Source organism: Mya arenaria, chromosome 17, assembly GCF_026914265.1.
Source record: "Mya arenaria isolate MELC-2E11 chromosome 17, ASM2691426v1".
NCBI classification, from domain to species: Eukaryota; Metazoa; Mollusca; class Bivalvia; order Myida; family Myidae; genus Mya; species Mya arenaria.
Window position 1 is genome coordinate 44966017 of NC_069138.1, and position 21018 is coordinate 44987034.

The following is a 21018-nucleotide window of genomic DNA, read 5'->3' on the forward strand; positions in this document are numbered from 1 at the left end:
TTCGTATTTTTCCTTAAAACATATTACTGGGTATGTTTACCTAGTAGAATGTAATCCTAATGCGTGATTGGCTAGTCGATGTTATCTCGTGATATTACCAAGTAAGGTATATAGCTTAAATATACCACTCGTTTACAGCCTTCGTAGCACAGTGAATACGACGCTTTACTGCAATTTTGGCGACACGGGTTCGAACCCGGTCTCCGACACATTTTATTTTTACATTTTGTTACTTTTTTAACAATTGTGATATCAAAGCGTAACACATTCTATTAGATAATTGTCCAGAGATCCGTTACAGAAAAAAAACTTTTTTGGTGCCAATCTGGTGTACAGTTCCTTTAACAACAAAATTTGAGGTGGATACTTATTCTTATTCTAATAACCTAATAACTCGAGAAAGTATAGTAGTGGAAGTGGTAATATTATTGGTAGTGGTAGTGCTGGTAAAAGAAGTACTACATGTGTACTACTACTACTACTACTACTTCTACTAGAAGTAGTAGTAGTAGTAGTAGTAGTAGTAGTAGTAGTAGTAGTAGTAGTAGTAGTAGTAGTAGTAGTAGTAGTAGTAGTAGTAGTAGTAGTAGTAGTAGTAGTAGTAGTAGTAGTAGTAGTAGTGGTAGTGGTAGTGGTATGGTGGTAGTGGTGGTAGTGGTAGTGGTAGTGGTGGTAGTAGTGGTAGTGGTAGTGGTAGTGGTGGTGGTGGTGGTGGTAGTGGTGGTAGTGGTAGTGGTAGTGGTGGTAGTGGTTGTGGTAGTGGTAGTGGTGGTAGTGGTAGTGGTAGTGGTGGTAGTGGTAGTAGTAGTAGTAGTGGTAGTGGTAGTGGTAGTGGTAGTAGTAGTAGTAGTAGTAGTAGTAGTAGTAGTAGTAGTCGTAGTAGTAGTCGTAGTAGTAGTCGTAGTATTAGTCGTAGTCGTAGTAGTAGTAGTAGTCGTAGTAGTAGTAGTAGTAGTAGTAGTAGTAGTAGTAGTAGTAGTAGTAGTAGTAGTAGTAGTAGTAGTAGTAGTAGTAGTAGTAGTAAAATAGTAGAAGTAGAAGTAGTAGCAGTAGCAGTAGCAGAAGTATATTTCATTTTGCTATAGTAGTATTATATCTTTTATTTGATATACTCTATATTCTCTATACACAAGTAACAATAAATTCTATCACACAGATAAACCGAAATATATATTATTTCTTTTCGTTCGTAACTTTAAAGTATAATAAAAAATAAAGTAAAAATCGTTTTCTTAGATTCGACGGAACAAGTTTCTATTTCTTTCGCGTAGTATTGCGGAAGTAGATATGGGCATGCACACTGGACTAAAGACTGTGTTTTACGGTTTTCATATATTTTTCAATGCAAAAAATAACTGGTATCAAATAACATGAAATGTACAGGGACAACCCCAGTGGTAAAACATTTTCAATACTCCTGTTTAATGGCACAAGGTCAGAGCCAAAAGACATTCAACGCGAAACTCACACAAAACAACACAGATATACATCATTCATACTTGAATTGTATTTCTTTATAGGTGCAGAGAGTTGAGCAAGCGATTCAGAACGGGGATCATGTTAGTACAGAGGAAACAGAGCACTATCTGGAAAGCACTATCAACATCATCCAAACCGTAGCGGATCAGCCAGGATTACCAACAGAAATACAGGAAGAGTTACACAGAAACATGGACTTTCTGATCTGGGTAAGTATTTCTGGTTTTCGTGAAGGGTCAAGTATTTGAATATCACTTTTTATACTAATTCTGGAAAAGCATAATGCTAAATAACAGCAGACATACTTAGGTGCCATCAGCTTGTTTTGACCACTTACTGGAAATGATGAGGTAATGTTTTTTTTTTCAGTTGAAAGACGTCGACCTTGACGTATTCGTGTTTGAGGAGGCAAACCCTCAAACACGAAACCGTCAAAGGATGGAGTACAGGGACAGGTTAAAAGTGATCACCAACTCGAATCTTGGTGTTCAGAGTTTATGCATGGAGTGCCCGTGCTGTTAGCGCACACATTATGGCGGGGTTATTATTTTTACAATCAAAGTTTACGTTTTACACCGCATGTATTAAGACTTATTTTGCTGCTCTTTTGCTGAAACTTGTCTTATTCACCAGGATGTTCTCGTCTCCGGATGAGCAAAACATTGATATGTACATATATCCATTATGCTTGGTTGAATCAAGGTGTTGGTGATGAAAATATATTTATGTCTTTGTTGAAGTCTAGACTTAATGATACATTTATCCAAAACTGGAGGTCAGAACTTAATTACTCGTCACGTGCAAGAACTTATACAATGTTTTGTAATTTTATGTTGCAACCTTATTTGACAAATGTTAATATATATGTAAATTACGAGTATCATCTCATAGATTAGAAATAAAAGCAGGAAGATGGCACAGACCCGAACCAATATCTTTTGAAAATAGAAAATGTATTGTGTGTGATGTTTTGGAAGATAAATTTCATTTTATTCTTGAATGCCCTCTGTATAACGAATTACGACATTCATATATCAATAAGTATTATCGGAATAGACCAAACGTGCCAAAATTTGTTGAATTAATGCAATCCGAAAATGTTAAAGTGAATAGAAATTTAGCCATGTATATAAATTATGCATTTAGTTTAAGAAACAAGTATCATTATTATTATGACTAGTGATAGCCTATATATAAACGTTATTTCACACTGATCTCTCGCTGTCATATATTGTCATGTATTGATTTTACTCTACATGTATACAATAGTTATTAGTTTTGTATTTTACGCGATGTCATATATGTTCTGTATATTATAAATATGGCATTGATCACTTGACAATTTAAATATATTTATTATGTTCTCAAATGTATACACATGGACAGTATGTCTACATGTATTTCTGAATAAACCATATCCATCATTAGTCTCAAGAGATGCAAAGAATGTTCTTTAAGCTGGAGAAGAAAGGAAACTACTTGTGAACTCTGTTTTTAAAAATGAAAACACAAATCAAATGGAAAGATTAGTTCCACTTGTTTTCCGTCCACTTGGTTTTATGACTCGAGAAAGAGGTGTATAACAAACATATATGTATATAGATGCAACTTTTGGTGATATGTTTTATTTCTTTTTATATGATTTGAAAGTATCGAGAGAAATATGACAACAGTGATTTATGATATAGAGTGCTGTAAATATGTTAATGATTGTTTTCGTATTTTGCATTTAGATGTATAGTGTTTAATTTTGCAAGTTATAACCAGATTTTTAGAGTATATAAACTAGCATCAGGTGAATTGTCACAAATGACCCTATACATCAGCAGGAGCATGACTTGCTGATCTATAAGCTGATGTTAATCGATGGTTATACTGCCGTTGATGTAATATTAATGTTTCTGTTTGATGTAAACTGTTTAAAACCGATCCAAATGACGGCTTTTGCTGCATTGTGTTGTTTATAATATGTTAATGTTAATGCTGCAGTTGGCTGCTGTTAATTCATGTTAATGTTATTGAAACTGAATGCTACACATATGTAAAACATTTAAACACATTTTAAAGGCCCACAATAAAGGTTGATGCCAAATAATGTTGTCTTTGTTCAACTTTAATGCATTATTGTGTTTAACTCATTTGACCTTAATGATCAAAACAGAAGAAAAACATATGACTTGTGTACATATAGACGGATTTTATATTTAATAAATGTTGTTTTCTTTCAATTAATAGCTACATGACAACGACTTTCCCAGTTAAACAAACGTCAAAATATCGCTCATATCTTTAATGCATTGGAATATTTAGGACTATTTCTCAAGAGAGTGTCACACCACACGCATACAATTTTGGTAAAAATATGTACTTCGATGCGCCTCCATGCTTGGTACTACGCTACATAGACGTTATATTCGGACTTCACTTTGTGTACAAAGACGCGAAGAAGTTCATACTAGTTGATCTACAATACGAAAGCCTTGATTTGCTCCTGTATCCAATAGGATCATTAGGTAGCGACAAATTACATCGCGTGATTTTTATCTTAGAACTAATCAGCATATTAAAAATCATAAAAACTCCCAGATAAAACTGTTTGGGTATTTTGATCGAACAGCTCATTTTGGAAGTCGATACGTAGAAAACTGATATTGTTTTTAAACATGCAAGTGGTATAGGGAAAAACCGATGGGAAACCAAAACACGTTATTATTATCTACACGTATCTTTTGTGTATTTATAGCTTCTGTTATATTTACATTGTATTTTGTCCAGACCTGCTTCTTCAGTATCCATAAGTGGGTTTAATCTCACTCAGCAAAAACCGATGGGAAACCAAAACACCTTATTAATATTGACACGTATCTTATCATATATATCCAGTTCATTTCACATTTTTATTTCGCCAAGACCCGCTTCTTCAGTCTTCATAAAATTGTTTATGTTCACTCAGATACAAGAATAAGTATAGGCTATTGATATTTTCTTAAATAGTCTTTAGTGCAAATGAGACTTTGTATTCGCTGTGTTGATATTTTAATTTTTGACTTGTAAAACAATGCAAAATTAAACATCAAAACGTTCGAAATAATATCGTTTTCAGCGAGATATAACAGATATGTCGTGCGTTATCACGGCCATTATTGTTGATGACGCCGCAATTCTGGTGGTTTGAACTGCTAAGATCCCCCTTATTCCAGTTAGTAAAATTGGAATACGAGAAAACAAATGAGAGCTTACATTGTTGACGTCCGATTGCTATACAACTTATACGCGATGCGATGCTAAATCATCACTTGTATATACATGCAAACAGTATTTATTTGTGTATGTGGTGTTTATACGTTTGTGTTTCTATTTTCTAGTGAAAACGCACTAGTATTAAATGACCGATGGGTCCTTAAGGATTTACAGTGATCAACAATCGTTTCATAAGGTAGAAATGCCGTGTTTTCTGCACCTTTCTTTCAAATTAAATACGGTATTCTTCATAATACACAATGTTTTCGATATTTATTCATCCTTTTCGGTTAATTAAAACAATTGTATCAATTGTAATACATATTATTTGGAAGTAAGTGTGAATCCTTAAGAATAGCCTGACCGCTACATATGAAATTAAACTTGAGAGAGGAACCCTTAGTTCAGTGGGAACTTCAAAAACACCAAGTTTCATACAACTGACACGTTGACGTCGTTTTTTACGTTTGCATATCCTAGGTTTTATTGCAATAATGTTTTTCAAACATATGTTTATTTGTACGTTGTTGAGATTATTATCTTAAATGTTGCCAACAATTGAAGGTTTCATTTAAGGAATGAATTGCGGGATCGATGTCATTATCGGGGTACGAACGCAATTGGGCTGGTCAAAGTGGGTGGAGTCCGACGGACTCCACGCGTACTTTGACCAGCCCAATTGCGTTCATATCCCCGATAATGACATCAACCCCGCAATTCATCACTTATATTTACACCAATAGTTCATTATTACATTCAATAATTGTTAAAAACATACTTCAATTCATTTAAGAAAACCTTTCAGTAACCCTTTCGCACCCATTCTGTAAATAGAACGACCCAACTGTAACCGAAGCATTTTTTCAAATGACGTCACAATAACGCGGGAAAATATCAACCACTTTAAATCACTTTTAAACGTAAAATGTAAACATCTTTTGATAAACGCAATTGCCAAAAGGCAGTTTATTTAAGGAATGGCAGTGGCTATGTAAATATATGACAATAAATCACAAAAACATCCATTACTCTTCGGCCTTCACTACGTGTGCAATAGTGAATGTGTACGATATTCTTGAACTACCCACGTACGTACGCATAATTAATTATGTGGAAACAAGGAAGCAATTTGGATGAAATAACCTGCTTTGTAAAAGTTTATTAGAATGTACAGAGTAATACAGATGAGGATTAACCGATGACATCCATTCTGAAAGAAAACATATACCATGAAACAATAGCTTTTTCAGAGAATCAAATGTATCTCATGGTGTACGTTTTGTTCTAGATTAGAGCTGCTTCCATCAAATCAAATTGTAATCTAAATGTAATTGGTTGTAGAATATCTCACTGCCAAATTCTCCATAAACAGTCCGAATATATTTTTACAGAAAAGACGTTTGGGCCATTGGTGGCAGTACCGGTGAGGGAGGATGAAATTTGTTTTTTTTTACACAATTATATAAAAAATAAATGTATTATACATTTATTTTTAATATAATTATGTAAAAAAACAATTTTATATATAAAAATGATTTTGACCATTGCTTTTTGATGCTGCATACTATGGAAAAGGTGTTATTGTGAGACATTTATGAGGTATCTATATACATGTACTGAATAAACACTGAAGGAATGTCAACTACAATTTAAGTGTCTTAAACTATACCCTTACTGTGTGTTGTTTTTTGTCAGAGTTTATTAATTATTGGGATTTCCATTTAAATTATTTATGTTGAAGTCAAGACAATGTATATTTTGATTGGTCTAACATTTAATTAAGAAATGCTAACAGAGAATTATTTGTGTAAGATGTGTAGAAACTTTGATTTTCCTGTCAATAATATTGAATTAAAATTTCATATAAATTATAAAAACAAACAAAAATGGTAATTTTTCATTTCGAGTTTGTGGGTGAAAAAGCTTATTTTTGTTATCATTCTTGGAAGGGCAGTTTTCAAATAAAATAATTATATACATCTCTGATGAACATGTTAAATTTACATATAACATATGGTATTTCTAAGCAAAATGGGGGCATTTTAATTGTACTTTAATCATCATTGATATATTTTCGATGTAAGAATTGTTATAAGGCCAAAAAAAATTTGTTTGTTTAGGGTAACCTTCCTAAAATTTCTAGGTAAGGTAGGTAGGGATTTTTTTGATTTTTTTATTATTTTTTTAAAATCTGTCGTAAGTTCAGAGTGTTTTCTTGCACATGGCAGTCTTTCCTACATAACTGTCATTACCTGACTTTGTTTTATCATATAAACAATAATTCTGATTAAAATCTGCATTTATCCACCCTGCGTAACTCTCTATTCGCTAACGAATATTTTTTTTGCTCAGAAACGGAAAAAATATAGTTAGGGTCGGCGCATTTTTATAGGTAGGGTCGGGTTACCCGAAACGGACATATTTTTATTTTAGGCCTAAGTATCATTCTCCAAAAGGTAAGCATGTGTTGTTTAAAAAAAAACTTGCAAAACTTATGTATTTTTCATTTCTGTAGTTAAACAAAAAGCAATACAATGGTGAGCGTATCTGCATCGGACTTTTGTTTAAAACAACATATACAAAACTTATTATTCATACTATATTATTTATAAAATGATATTGGTGAGGGGCTCGAACCACTGAAGCAGGTTCATTTTGTAATTTTTCAACTTGTAAATCTCATAGGGCGCATATGAAAAGGCTATTAGCATTCTCAGAATAAATAATTGATAATGGTTAATCATTGTTTTAGATTTGTTGGTTATCACAAGAAGTATTAAAAAAAACAGATACAAGAGGTCATACTCATCCGGCTTTTCACAAATGAAATATCAGAATTGATGGCACGTGATGTCCTTCCAACGACCATTAGTTTTGATGGCGCCGCAATTCTCTTGGTTTGAACTGCTCGGTTCCCCATGATCCCAATTAGTATAGTAAACGAGTGCCGTCTTCCTGTCTCCCATCCAACCCCAATTGTGTTCCTCCTCCAAGTCTGAGAGAGCTGTCCAGTACCAGTCATCTGTAATTGAGGGATATAAGGGAGTTAAATGTGAACGGTTTCCAAAACTGCATTGGCTCATGTTCCTATTGTAATAATAATGTTCCATGTGTGCAAACTTTCGATCAACAGTCCAGTCCCAAGTCCCCGCATATATATGTTAGATAACTCTACATTGATACTCCTCGGGGAACACTTGAAACATGAAGCACGTGTGTAAACCGATAGCGAGGCTTGCTGAGTTCTCCGCCACGCAGCTTATCGGAACCAGATAAATATGATTTATTGTTTTTAATTTCATCCTAAAGAATGCCAGTATCTCTAGTATGTAAGGGTTTAATATACTCGGCTAAGAATGAAGTTGATTTCTATGAAACCCATTTTTCACTCGGTATTAAATGATGAATCAATGACATTATTTCGAATAATTTGATAACACATGATCGAACACCTATACAAGTTTCAATAAAGAAAATGATATAAGGACGATCTCAGTTACATGTATCCACTGATTTCTTTTGGGCGGCATGGGAAGCACATGACAATTAAATGATGATGGGAGAACACAAACTATAGATATAGAGGATAATGTCACAAAAAAACAAAAACAATAAGAACAGAATTTCTAAACCTTCTTAACGAGTACAATGTCAAACTTGTTTTTTTTTATTAGTGTTATACATACGGTTGAGAGACTGTATTTGGTTTTGCAGGAAGTCATTTTCCTCCTGTGATTCTATCACCACCAACGAGCCCTGCAATGCCTGACACACTAGCTGAAAGATATAATCAAAGCCCAAATGCGCTGAAAGACTATCTGCGGGCAAATATATGAGATTTGCAAATTTAACTTGAACAAGCGGAACGGGTGAAGGGCACATTGATTAAAGTGAAAACTGTGCCGAGGGCCAAGAGCGCTTGTGTCTACATTGGGCGAAGAAACAAACATATCTTTAACTATTTTATAGCGTATGGTATCATTTTGTTTATGTAAAATTCACTTCAATCGTCGTAATCCCCCATCCCCATTTTTTTAAGCTTACAATGCATGCCCCATGTCTTCGGTTCTAAAGGGTTTTCGTTGCTTTGATTAGATACCATACGATAGATAGGAAAGAATAATACACCATATATAGCATTTCCTGTTATGAACAAGGAAAATCATTTTTTTACAAACAACTTAAGCAATAATTCCTTTCAAAATGCACAGGTTATCACTTCATCGCCCACCCCATGTATTTAAGGTTATAATGCATGTCCCTTTCAATCGCTTCGAAAGGGTTTTCGGTGCTTTGATTAGATATTAAACGATAGGCCCGTTTTATGAACATTCACGTTTTAATTGATTAAGGAAAATAATTTTATTTTACGAACAACTTTAGCAATAATTCCTTTTAAAATGCAGAGCTTATCAGATTGTCGTTTTCCCGCAGTGAGGACAGACATGTGGTCAGTTTATGTATATAGAAACTATTTTTGGTTAATCCCACTTCAAATAAGTGAAACAGTACTTCAGCTTTTAACGGTATTTTGTAATGGATTGACTCGAGACTACCCTAAAGTAGAATTGAACAGTTGATGCATTTCAGCCTAATATACAAAAATACAGCGGTTCTGTGGTTGTTTTTAGTGTCAGTATGGTTCAAGTACGTTTTTAATAGACCAGGTAGGTTTCTTTCTACAGGTCTGGTTCACATTTCGGATGGATTTCTTTCCACATCTGACTCTTTGAAACGTGAAAGAGTACCTTTTACATATGGCCATATAAAAGACGGAACGAGCAAGGCGAGACGACGAACAGAATTATACCAATGTAGTAAATATAGCAGTTGTTTAAATTCCTATTTGTATAATTGTATACAAGTAAACCTCTGAATATTTATGCGAAAAGCTACATAAACAAGCTCAGGAGCAAAAGGTTTAAAACTATACCCGGTTTAATGGCACTGGGTAAACGCCAAAGACATAGTACATAAAATCATAAACAAGAAACATGGTATGTTTATCAAGAATTGTAAGGTACCGCCTTGGAACGGTCATAAATTTTTTAATTTAAGTCAAACTGAAGAGCTTACACTCTTGAAGAGAAACAACCCGTAACTAAACATACATACCTTGGCGTCTATCCAGTTCTCTGTATCATGACTAAAATGGTAACAAGTGTGGCCATGTACAACCCATCCATCCCGGCAATCACAGTCTGTAAAATGATAACGCCAAGAAGCAATACAACTGGAGCCATATTCTAAACACATGTCGTTTTCATATTGTCGCAAATTTGACATACAAAATTTGATAGATGAGCCCAGAATTCAGTTAAACATTTATCGATGAGCTTACATGACTCAAGAGATACCTTGTTTACAGATCAACATAATATAACATAGTGTCAAAAGGGAATATTACTCTGCATATAAAGAACTTGATTGGAAATTAAGCAATGCGTGGGTTTGTTTCTCATTGTGTTTTGATCATTAAGATTTAATTGAATAAAGTAACTCAATCCCATTTATACCAGAAAAGAAATACGTGTTAATTTCCCTTGTTTTCATGAAAAAAGTCCGACAACCATTTCCCAATATTCAGAGAGTATTTTAGCGAGATTGTGTCGCCTTTATTCATATGATTATCGCTTTTGTTGACTTTTTTAATATAATAACGTCGGCAGGGAACCCTGAATTTCAGAAATGAATCCTTACTTTGCATACACTGAAAATAGAGCTATTCGTTGCACTTTTGCTTCTTACGGGACTATATTGGGAAATAGTGTAAAAAAGTAAAAGAAATGCCAGGTTTGTTGTCGTTTTTCAAGTACGCATGAAAGCATTTTAGCAAGCGCGCATGACGTGGGTTTCTACCATGGATGGTGTTTATGTTGTGATTATACTGGATATCATCTCAGTAGTAGTTTATCTTATAAACGGAACTAATAAAATTAGGTATATATTACGTCTATAACTATTTCGGGTACATTATTAAAGCGCGGGAGACGACATTGCTCTGTCAGTTTTGGGTATTCGGCTTAACAACAGAGCATGTGAAACAGGTAGGTTTTTTTTCTTTTTAACCCTTGTATGGTACGTGATAAAATGAATCTAACACTGGTCATCATAAAATTGAACAATTTTAACTCTTCAAGGAAGTATGTTGATGAAATAAGTCACTTGCCAAGGGCTCGTTAACTAAGAAATTTATGAACATAGTACTAGTGTTTGATGTTTCATGGTATATCCTATGTAGAAGACAACATACAAACAAATGACACCGATATAGCGTTATCAATACATGGTGGGGTAACTGCCTTGAAACCGTCGGAAACGTCGAAACGCGAACAGTTTCTGATAAATATCTTTAAATAGTGCATATGATGGCGTGAAGCTAGACCATAAAAGAGTTGTTCATCATGTACAGTAGGGTTAGTACCAGTTCTCGTATCAAACAGAACACCGGTATTACACGTTCGGTTTATATATCGTATCGAATGTTCCCGTATCGGTCATTACCGATTTGTTTTCTTTATTTATTTTGTAGCATTTTCATCCATGCGTGCCGCCATATTGGTATTCCAAAATATTGTGCCTTACCGATACCGTCTAGTACGCTAATGCTGGTAGTTTCGTCACTCAACAGGTTTGTGTATATAAAATAAAGGTTATATGTGCGTCAACTTCAGAACTATATACAAAACATTCTTGAATCTACAACTCTATTGCATTTAAAACTCCAAAGCAATTGTTTTCCAAACTTTTAATCCCACTTTATAGGTTATATTTCAATAAAAAATATGTCCAACATTGCCTAAAATGGTGTGTATCAAATTATTGAACGTTTTGACAAACAATATTCCAAAGTCAATACAATCATTTTGCGTTTACTCTAGATTCAAATATCAATTAAGTGGGACAAGAATGTTGAATTCGTATCGCTTGACTTTCAGCATGTACGATTTCTAGATCGTACAGCTCACTTAAATTGCAATAACAGGGGAACACTACTCTTCAAAAAGAATCACAGCAATCATCATCTGCAAATATGCCCCTTCCTAAAAGTCAAGTTTGGAACCAATTTAACAAAAGAGTCGACGGGGCCGAATGCAAACTATATTAAAAAAAATTAGTCAAGAAAAAAAAATTGAAGTCAACAAGGGTGGCAAAACAACAAACTTATATGCACATCTCAGGAGGACTCACAAAATCGAAATATCACCACATCCATCCTGAACGGCATTGATGTGATCATATGCTCAGTTTTTGTTCCCCCGTGTTGCCTTATATCATATAATATCATAATGTACGATTGAAAGGTCAAGCTGTGATCATATAATCTTCACTAATTACCAATTTTATTCCTAGAAAAATATCGTATGATAAATTAGATATCTGTCATTTTGTATCGATACAAACATCGTATCGATCATTTCATTTGATACTCCGCCCTACTTTACAGTGTATGCAGATTCATGATTAGAATATACTGCGTTACAAAATATACAACTTTGTCAACGAAAACATCCCCCATCAACATAGTTATTTAGAAACAATGACAACTACAGGAACGAGCCAAGTGGCCGAAAAATTAAAGATGCACTCTTACTCCTAAACAACATTTACAACAAATATTACAATAAATAATATTGTTTTAATATTCCAAAATGGACAAATATATGTCGAAAACAATGGCTCTTATGAAAGATACCAAATTCAATTTGAAAGAAATGAGCATAAAGGATGGTATGTTCTACCTTATGAGACTATAGTAGATTACAGGAAATCTTTAGCATTCACCAATCATTTAACATTTTTTTGCGCTTTCTGCTATCAAATACACGGTTACAATCTTGTTATCATTCATTTTTTTTCCATAAAATTAATGCATTATTTAGCAAGTAGTTGAAGATTAATCAGTCAAAATTGATGTTTTTTTCTACATGTGTATGTATTGATTTTGAATAATAATGTCACTTTAACACAGACTCTGTAAAGAGGCACAAAGTCAAGGCCAAATAGGCATAAGCGAGTGACACGATATAAATATCATATGGCAGCATGTGTGACATTGATATTGTCATCCCGAGAGCAGAATGTCACCCGAGGCGTAAACCGAGGGTGACATTCTGATTCGAGGGTTGACAATATCACACATGCTGCCATATGATATTTATTTTATTATACCGAACAAATTAAAGTACATAAACAAGTTTTAAAATGTTTTTAATTCATTTAATTAAACAAGTTTAACAATGTAAACAAAATATAACACATGAAATAATAATATCTAGAACAAAATTCCTCTGTTTACTTGTTGACAGTTCCTATCGTCTGAGATTTTGTGTACATATTGAATAGTGACGTCACTGCTGTTTGTGTATAAGGAAGGCAATCACGTCATGAATTTTCGCTTGGTCAAAAAGATGGAAAATGTTTCTGATAGTCAAAGTATCTCTTTTTCTGGTAATGGGATTTTACCATTGTAGACAAAAGTGAGGTATAATAAATAACGTTCTTGAAAGAAAGGTCGAATTCAAATGCATCACAATATAAGTATAGATAATCAGTGTATTCAAAAAAACGTTGTATACAAACAATATCCCTGCAAAAGTAAAGACAAACTTCAAAATCATTACAATATAAGTATAGAAAATTAGTGTATTCAAAAATACGTTGTATACTATACACAAAATATCGCTCCAAAAGTGAAAGCAAATCTCAAAATCATTACAATATACGTATAGAAAGAAATGTATTCAAGCATTACGTTGTATACTCACAGTCTCCCTCGAAAAGTGACAGAAACAACAGTAATATAAATCCGGATTTCATTGTCTCATTTCTTATAAAGTTTTAAACAACCTTAGGCCATACTAACCTATAAAGAATAATGAACTCAATGTTTAGCGATATCTGGGCGATAGTTTTGGTGACTTCGAGCCCGAAAAAAACAATAGCCTTTAAAGACGGGCCAATGCTGTACATAGTATTTCAAAAAAGAAATGAATAGGGATTGGGTCATATAGAAGAGGTAATGCAAGTCGTTCGAGCATGACCCTAACGCTAAACATACAATCGTTTGGTATGGCCTCATCTGTGTCTTATCTCAAAATTGGAAAGCCATGATTATGTATGAGTGTACAGTATTAACTGAACATTTATCTGGTTCAAAATCTTAATCAGTAGACGTTCTGATTTGTTTCGGCATATCATCAAATTAACTACTATATTTCTAATATATGATATAGCTTAGAGTAAAACTAGAGAAAAGACAATTAGTTAATATATAAGGAGAACTACTACTTTTGGAGCGTGTGTATCCACTCGTTATTCTCTGTATGTTGAGAAGATGTGTTTTTAGGGTCTCCCGCAAAAAATATTGAGTGTTTAAAGCTTCAAACTAAAATTTTCATTTTTCATTTAGTTTTGAGTTCATTCGTTCGCAACGAGAAACATACATCATTTGCAACATTTGTTATAGTATTACAGATTTGAATACATTTTGTTAACAAAGGAGATTCTGTTTATATTGAGGTAAAATAACAACAAACCGGAAATAACTACATGCGTAGTCACATGCATGTGTTACATGCGTTTTTTTCCGGGTTTTTTAAACACATGTCAGTGAATCAAAGCTTGGTTATGCCATTTCAGACCTTTGGTTAAAGATTTTAAAACTGAATGGTTTGTTATTTCAAAATTTGCTGGACATGCTAGATCTACGTGATCTACTCGTGTTTGTTTTCTTTTCATTTCACCGAATAGTTTGTATTCCCACGCTGTATCGGGTCACTTGATCGGATACATGATCAGTGTGACGTTAAACCAAATTATTTTTTTACAAGAAAAGTTACATTTTTAATTACTTTAATTGTTCTTTAATGTTTAGTCCACATGTGAAACTTTCTTCTTACATATGTTAAGGGTCGATAAACACTAGAATTCAATATTATTCGTGGTCGGTAACCTTTCAGTGCCAACCCGGAGGTATCTAAAACTACCAAAATGTATGTTATGTTACCATCCTTCCATTCAAATAGTAGAACTGATACATTTAAAACCGTTTCCAGCGATAAAATAGGGAGAATCATGGATTTTCATTTGGATACATTTTCAGCCAATGAAATTGCTAATTGGCAATCATTATGTATTATTATACCTCACGTGACCTGCCCATGTTAATTTCTCATATACCCATCATGGGCAATTTCTTACTTTCACACTGACAGTACCGTTTTGACCGGTTGACATTATTACTGTCACATAGCACGCGTGTCTAAAAATAGGCAATTTTTTGGTTTCCCAAGTCTGAGGTGGTAAGCGCTTATTCAAATGTGTTGTAAATCTGGGTACAACCGGTGTTTGCATTATTTCTAAGCGACATTTACAACAAAATGACAGCTAATGTAAACAAACAATAATTACAGAATAAATTGATTAAACTTGAAGGTTGTGTAGTGGTAATTTTTTTTTATATGTGTATATAAATGTAACTGTGTTCAGTATAATAAAATAAATATTGCATGGCTGCATGGTAGTAGTTGTAGTAGTAGTAGTAGTAGTAGTAGTAGTAGTAGTAGTAGTAGTAGTAGTAGTAGTAGTAGTAGTAGTAGTAGTAGTAGTAGTAGTGGTAGTGGTGGTGGTGGTAGTGGTGGTGGTGGTAGTGGTAGTGGTAGTGGTAGTAGTAGTAGTAGTAGTAGTAGTAGTAGTAGTAGTAGTAGTAGTAGTAGTAGTAGCAGCAGATGTAGTTGTTATCATTGTTTTATTTTAGGTTTATTTAATCTTCTTCCATGCGTTTCTATGAAATATTGAGTTTATCAGTGAAATAACAAAATTGAAAACATCAATTATTACTGCTGACTAAAATATCAACTTTAATCACTAATTTTAAAATCCATTGTAGTTACTTCCCCTTGTTCAAAACTAAACTTTTGAACCAGAAGTTAAATTGAAATTTGCAAAAGGTTTCATAAGTTTAAATACATATTTATTTGGAAATTAATAACTTACCGTATAATAGAAAACTGGTAAACCTGTTTTTCAAACTTTTTCATGAACTTTGAAGCTAAATGTTCAAATGATTGCTTTCATACAAAACAAATTACAGACGAAAACAAACATGCCTGAATACTATGTTATATCATCGATCATATCTTTTTGAACTGTTTGTCGTTGTTATACGTTATACGAACCTACCGGAAACTGAACACAACAATTAACAGATTAACTGATATTATTTACCCACCCACGCCTCAAAAAAGGAAACTCCATATATTTTCCATATCGGGTCACCTACTAACCCCATAACGTATATATCACGTCGAAATCGGAAAATAGACGCCATTTTAGTACGATATAAATTTGGTGACCCATATGGGAAAATATGAGCTCACCGCGTGACCAGTCCTGGACCAATGGCGTTGCGTCATTTATGTTGGAGGCGTGATAAAGTGAAATATGCTGTATTTTTGTTTAATTAAATACGCGTGTATATTGATATATCAGCAATGTTCAAAATCCCTGATCTATTCCTACGAATGGTACTGTAATATGTTGTACCCCCTTTATATTTTAACAATTGTCCGGATATCCGAATTTACTTACACCCTGTTGTCTTATCGCTGTTTTTCCATTTCATTTGTGATTATTCCAGAAGTCTTGTAGTACATGAATATGTTGATAATTACAATTTCAATTCAGATATAAATTCCATAAGTATACCTTGAATCGAAGCTGTATAACCCGTTTATAAATTTGAAGTACACACGACTGTCACAAATATGTCCGCCATTTTAACTGTTGGGTTACAGCGCAGTAATATTTATTAGATATTTATTCATTGGAGTAACCTTTTCCTGTATGGATTGTAAAGTTAAATTGTTTCAAGCATAATTTTATTATTGATGTTTTATATAAATGTGCTCATGTTACAGATTACAATTACAATGCTGCAAGCGCACTATTTGATTCGATTGTTGCTATGACACTATTTCGCGGATGAATGATAATATTATTTCTGCAGCATTAAGATTTGTTTTGTTTTATTATAATTAGATTGTTTAATTAAGTGTTCGAATATGATGCAATTTGTCTTTCTCGATCGCTTGATGTATATATTATTATGATTGTCTTGCAAGACTTTTCATATTTACTTGTTTTATTGTACTCGAGTCTTGGCACCTTCTTTTCACCTGCAAATGTGGGCTGCAGCCCTGCAGACCAATCAAAAGCCTTGCAGCATTGCTGCAGCATCTTGCGGGTATATAAGAAGTGTCAAGTTCGAGCTTGGGACAGTTGACATTTCTGAAACTTGAACTATTTTCAACATCTTGAAAACATACATGCGAGGTATATTCTTTTGACACGTATTATAATTAAATCAACGCGCACATTTATTAAGTAAATGAACCGCGCATATTATTTAAACTAATATAATTATAAATAATCATTATAATTACATTGAACTTAACTTTATTAAACTATTGATCAACTCGTCAACTGTCCACCGAACATGTCCGCAATTGTAATTATTGACTTAGCTTTGTTGAGTTGATATTAACTTGAATTAATAACGTTTAATTGAGAAACGGACTTGCGTTTTCGAATATTCATCACTGATCATTATTAAACTACATATACCTTGGCTCACCAGGCACTAGGCCTGGTGTAAGCAGTGATTCACCACAGATATACTTTGACTCACCGGGTAAAAAAAACTGAGAACTGTGTGATACGAACAACAACAACGACACTGTTTCATACGTTTATTGCGTCTATATGAAATTGAGATATTAATTCAGTACACGAGAAATATAGATCTAGTAGAAAATAAAGAGCAACATTAAAACTTTTAATCATAGATTAATATTGTTTCATACTAATACACCACTCTAGTTCAATAGTTGAGAAGAATAAAATGGCTACGTCATCACCTGACCCTGAGATTTCATTTGATAATGTAGATCTAATTAATGATAATGATCACACCGCAAATTCTCAGGAAAATGACAATCTCATTGATATGTCTAGCATCCAACACGAACGTGATCATCGTTCAAATTCAGAAGCGCTAAGTAGCAACGTCCGGTCAAGAACCGGCCCGTCGATGCCGGCAAGTGAAATTATTAATGCACACAGTACCCCTCAGCATACCGACGACAGACGTACATCTCAAATCTGATAGAAATGTTTATGATCAGTGTACGAATAACGCTAATGAGTATGCCGTGCGTACTGATAACTCGTATTCAATTCGCGGCGATTTCGCACCCCGTTCGACACCGATGATGCACGCGCAAAAATTCTCAATCAAACCAGACACCTATGATGGGTCACTAAGTTTCGAAGTGTATGCATCACACTTTGAAGATTGCGTCGAGCTTTCTCGTTGGGATAATCGCACTAAAGTATTGATGTTAGCATCAAATTTGCGCGGCATTACCCGAAATTACTATATGTCTCTGACCGAACACGAGCGTCGTGATTATCACACATTGTCTTCAAAGCTATCAGAGAGGTTCGGCACCAATGGGAACCATCAATATTCATGGAAGTCAACACAGACAAAAAGGAGAAAGCATTTCTTCTCTGGCTGATGATCTCCGTCAACTTGCACAAAAAGCATACACTGGTTTTGACCACCAATCTCAAGAGCTTCTCGCACTTAACCAACTTTACAAACTTATTTCAATTGAAATGAAGTGTAGATGCATTGATCACAACTGCACCACAACAAATGAGGCCGTAACAGTCATATAACGTCTAGAGTGGGTACACATCTACCACATATTCGAGCAGTTGATGTTGATAATGGGATAGAAACCACACTTAAACAAATAGCAACGCGTCTTGATAAGCGTGAGAATAACTCCAGTCACACACAAACAAATACACAAAGACTGTGTTTTGGCTGCAATATGCCTGATCATCTGTGGGCGACATGTCCCGAAAACAGGAAGGCTAGAAACAGGTCACAGTATACAGCTAATCCCCGTCGGGTACAAGCAAACTATCCACAAAGACAACATTCTAATGGCACAAACATGTATAGGTCACAACACTCAAACGATGTGTCAAGGCGCACATATAACAGGAAATACTAGTTCGCGTCGACACTATGGGCTAAGAGTCGACGTTTCTTACACAAAGGCCTGAAACAAATGTGAAATCAGAAGAGGTGCATACTGCTCGCTCTGGTTCACAATTCAATGAACATGATAATGGGTTTTATGTTACTTGCAATGTTGGTCCTACAAAAATCAATTTTCTTATTGACTTCGGAGCCACTACATCTCTTCTATCAGAAAACACACTCAAGAAACTGGGTTCACAGCAAATTTTTTAACTTCGTCCTATGGAAAACTGTCTTAAATCTGTCAATTGGCAATCAATCAGTGTCACTGGCTCTGTAAATCTTGTAGTACAAATGGGCGTAGAGCGAATAGATAAATCCTTTGTTGTATGTGGTATTGAACCAGATGGTATTCTTGGTCAGGACTTTCTACGTTCTCGTGTAGAAAGTATCAATTACAAACGTTCATGTCTTGTCATGGGTGACAACATTGTCTCTCTTTGGACTGGCGGTCGAGCTAATCAAGTTTGTCGTGTTGAGCTCCAACAAACTGTGAAACTCCCACCTCATTCGAAAATGATGGTACCCGTTAAAATACCACAAAAGGAACATCTGACAACACAAGGGTATGTTTAGCCATCATTTCATCTCATGGCTAAGCAAGAAAATTGCATCATAGGTGGTATTGTTGATACATCCAGTGAACCTGTTCTTACAATGCTTAATTACGGAACTTCTCCTGTTACCGTCCATAAAAACACCAACCTGGGTACATGCGAGTCGTATGTTGACCCTGACAAAGAGACATATCGTATTGCTGTTGCACAAGAACAAGTAAATTGTGACACGCTACCTCCTCATCTCATTGATATGTATGAGAGAAGCTCAATTCATCTAAATGAAGATGAAAAGGTTGATTTTGCACAGTTACTCACAAAATATCAAAATGTTTTTCAAGATCATCTGAAGATATAGGCCGAACTAATCTTGTCCAGCACACCATTAATACAGGCAACGCAGCACCCATTAGACAACCACCTCGTCGACTTCCAATTGGGAAGCGAACGACTGAAAAGGAAGAGATTGATAAAATGCTGAAACGTGGCATCATTGAACCATCCTCAAGCCCATGGGCATCGCCGGTAGTACTAGTAACAAAGAAAGACGGTAGTCCCAGGTTCTGTGTTGACTACCGCAAACTCAATGAAGTCACGATAAAAGACGCCTTTCCCCTCCCGAGAGTTGACGACTGTATTAATGCTCTTTCAGGGTCAAAGTTTTTCTTATCTATGGGTTTAAACTCAGGGTATTGGCAGGTGGCTATGGACGAGCATGACAAACAGAAAACAGCTTTTTCAACAACGACGGGGCTGTACCAATTTACGATAATGAGTTTCGGCCTCGTCAATGCTCCGCCACCTTTGAAAGACTAATGATTTACATGGACGACATCATTGTTCCTTGCAAAACTGTGCAAGAGGGACTTGAACGTATTGAACGCATTTTCTTGCGCCTACAAGAAGCATGCCTTAAGTGCAAGCCATCGAAATGTGTGTTCTTTCAACAAAAGGTCAAGTTCTTGGGACACATAGTATCTGAGACTGGTATTGCTACAGATCCAGAAAAGGTTTCAGCGGTTAAAGACTGGCCAACACCACGATCTAAGGAAGTCAAAAGCTTTCTAGGACTGTTCCTACTATCGTCGATTTGTCGGTGGTTTCGCAGCAATTGCCAAACCGTTACACAAAATATCAAATAAGGGAGTTAAGTTCCAGTGGTCTGATGAATGTCAACAAGCTTTCGAGAGGCTGAAGACTGCCCTCACAACATCTCCAATTCTTGGTTACCCTGTTCCCGGTGAAAGCTTCATTCTTGACACCGATGCAAGTGATATGGCTACTGGTGCTGTCCTCTCACAATGTCAACATGGTCAGGAAGTGGTCATCGCTTACTATAGTAAGAGTCTCAATAGTCATGAGAAGTCCTATTGTGTCACTCGTAAAGAACTCCTGGCTGTGGTAAATGCACTTAAAGCTTTCTACTCATACTTATATGGTCAGCCAGTTTTGCTCCGCACTGACAATGCAGCAGTTAGTTGGATGAGAAATTTAAAGAAACCCACTGGCCAAGTGGCTAGATGGCTCGAAGAGCTAGATACGTATACGCTCACAGTAGCACATCGTCCAGGGCTACAACACCGAAATGCAGACGCGCTGTCAAGAGCACCCTGTACAAAGTGC

At 35.0% G+C, this 21018-nt stretch overlaps 1 protein-coding gene and 1 long non-coding RNA gene across 2 annotated transcripts; one reads left to right on the forward strand and one right to left on the reverse strand.

The window, feature by feature from the left end:
• The first annotated feature begins 1524 nt into the window (after nt 1-1524).
• On the forward strand, nt 1525-3596 carry LOC128224741 (uncharacterized). Its single transcript, XR_008259534.1, has 2 exons — nt 1525-1688; nt 1849-3596. It is a non-coding gene; the product is annotated as an uncharacterized LOC128224741 (long non-coding RNA).
• A 3954-nt stretch (nt 3597-7550) lies between these two features.
• Nucleotides 7551-16959, reverse strand: LOC128223531 (perlucin-like protein). The gene is made up of 4 exons (XM_052932808.1): nt 16860-16959; nt 9835-9920; nt 8406-8496; nt 7551-7741 (listed from the first exon to the last, which is right to left on the reverse strand). The coding sequence occupies exons 1-4, from the start codon at nt 16957-16959 to the stop codon at nt 7551-7553; spliced, it is 468 nt and encodes a 155-aa protein (XP_052788768.1).
• Nucleotides 16960-21018: the final 4059 nt, after the last annotated feature.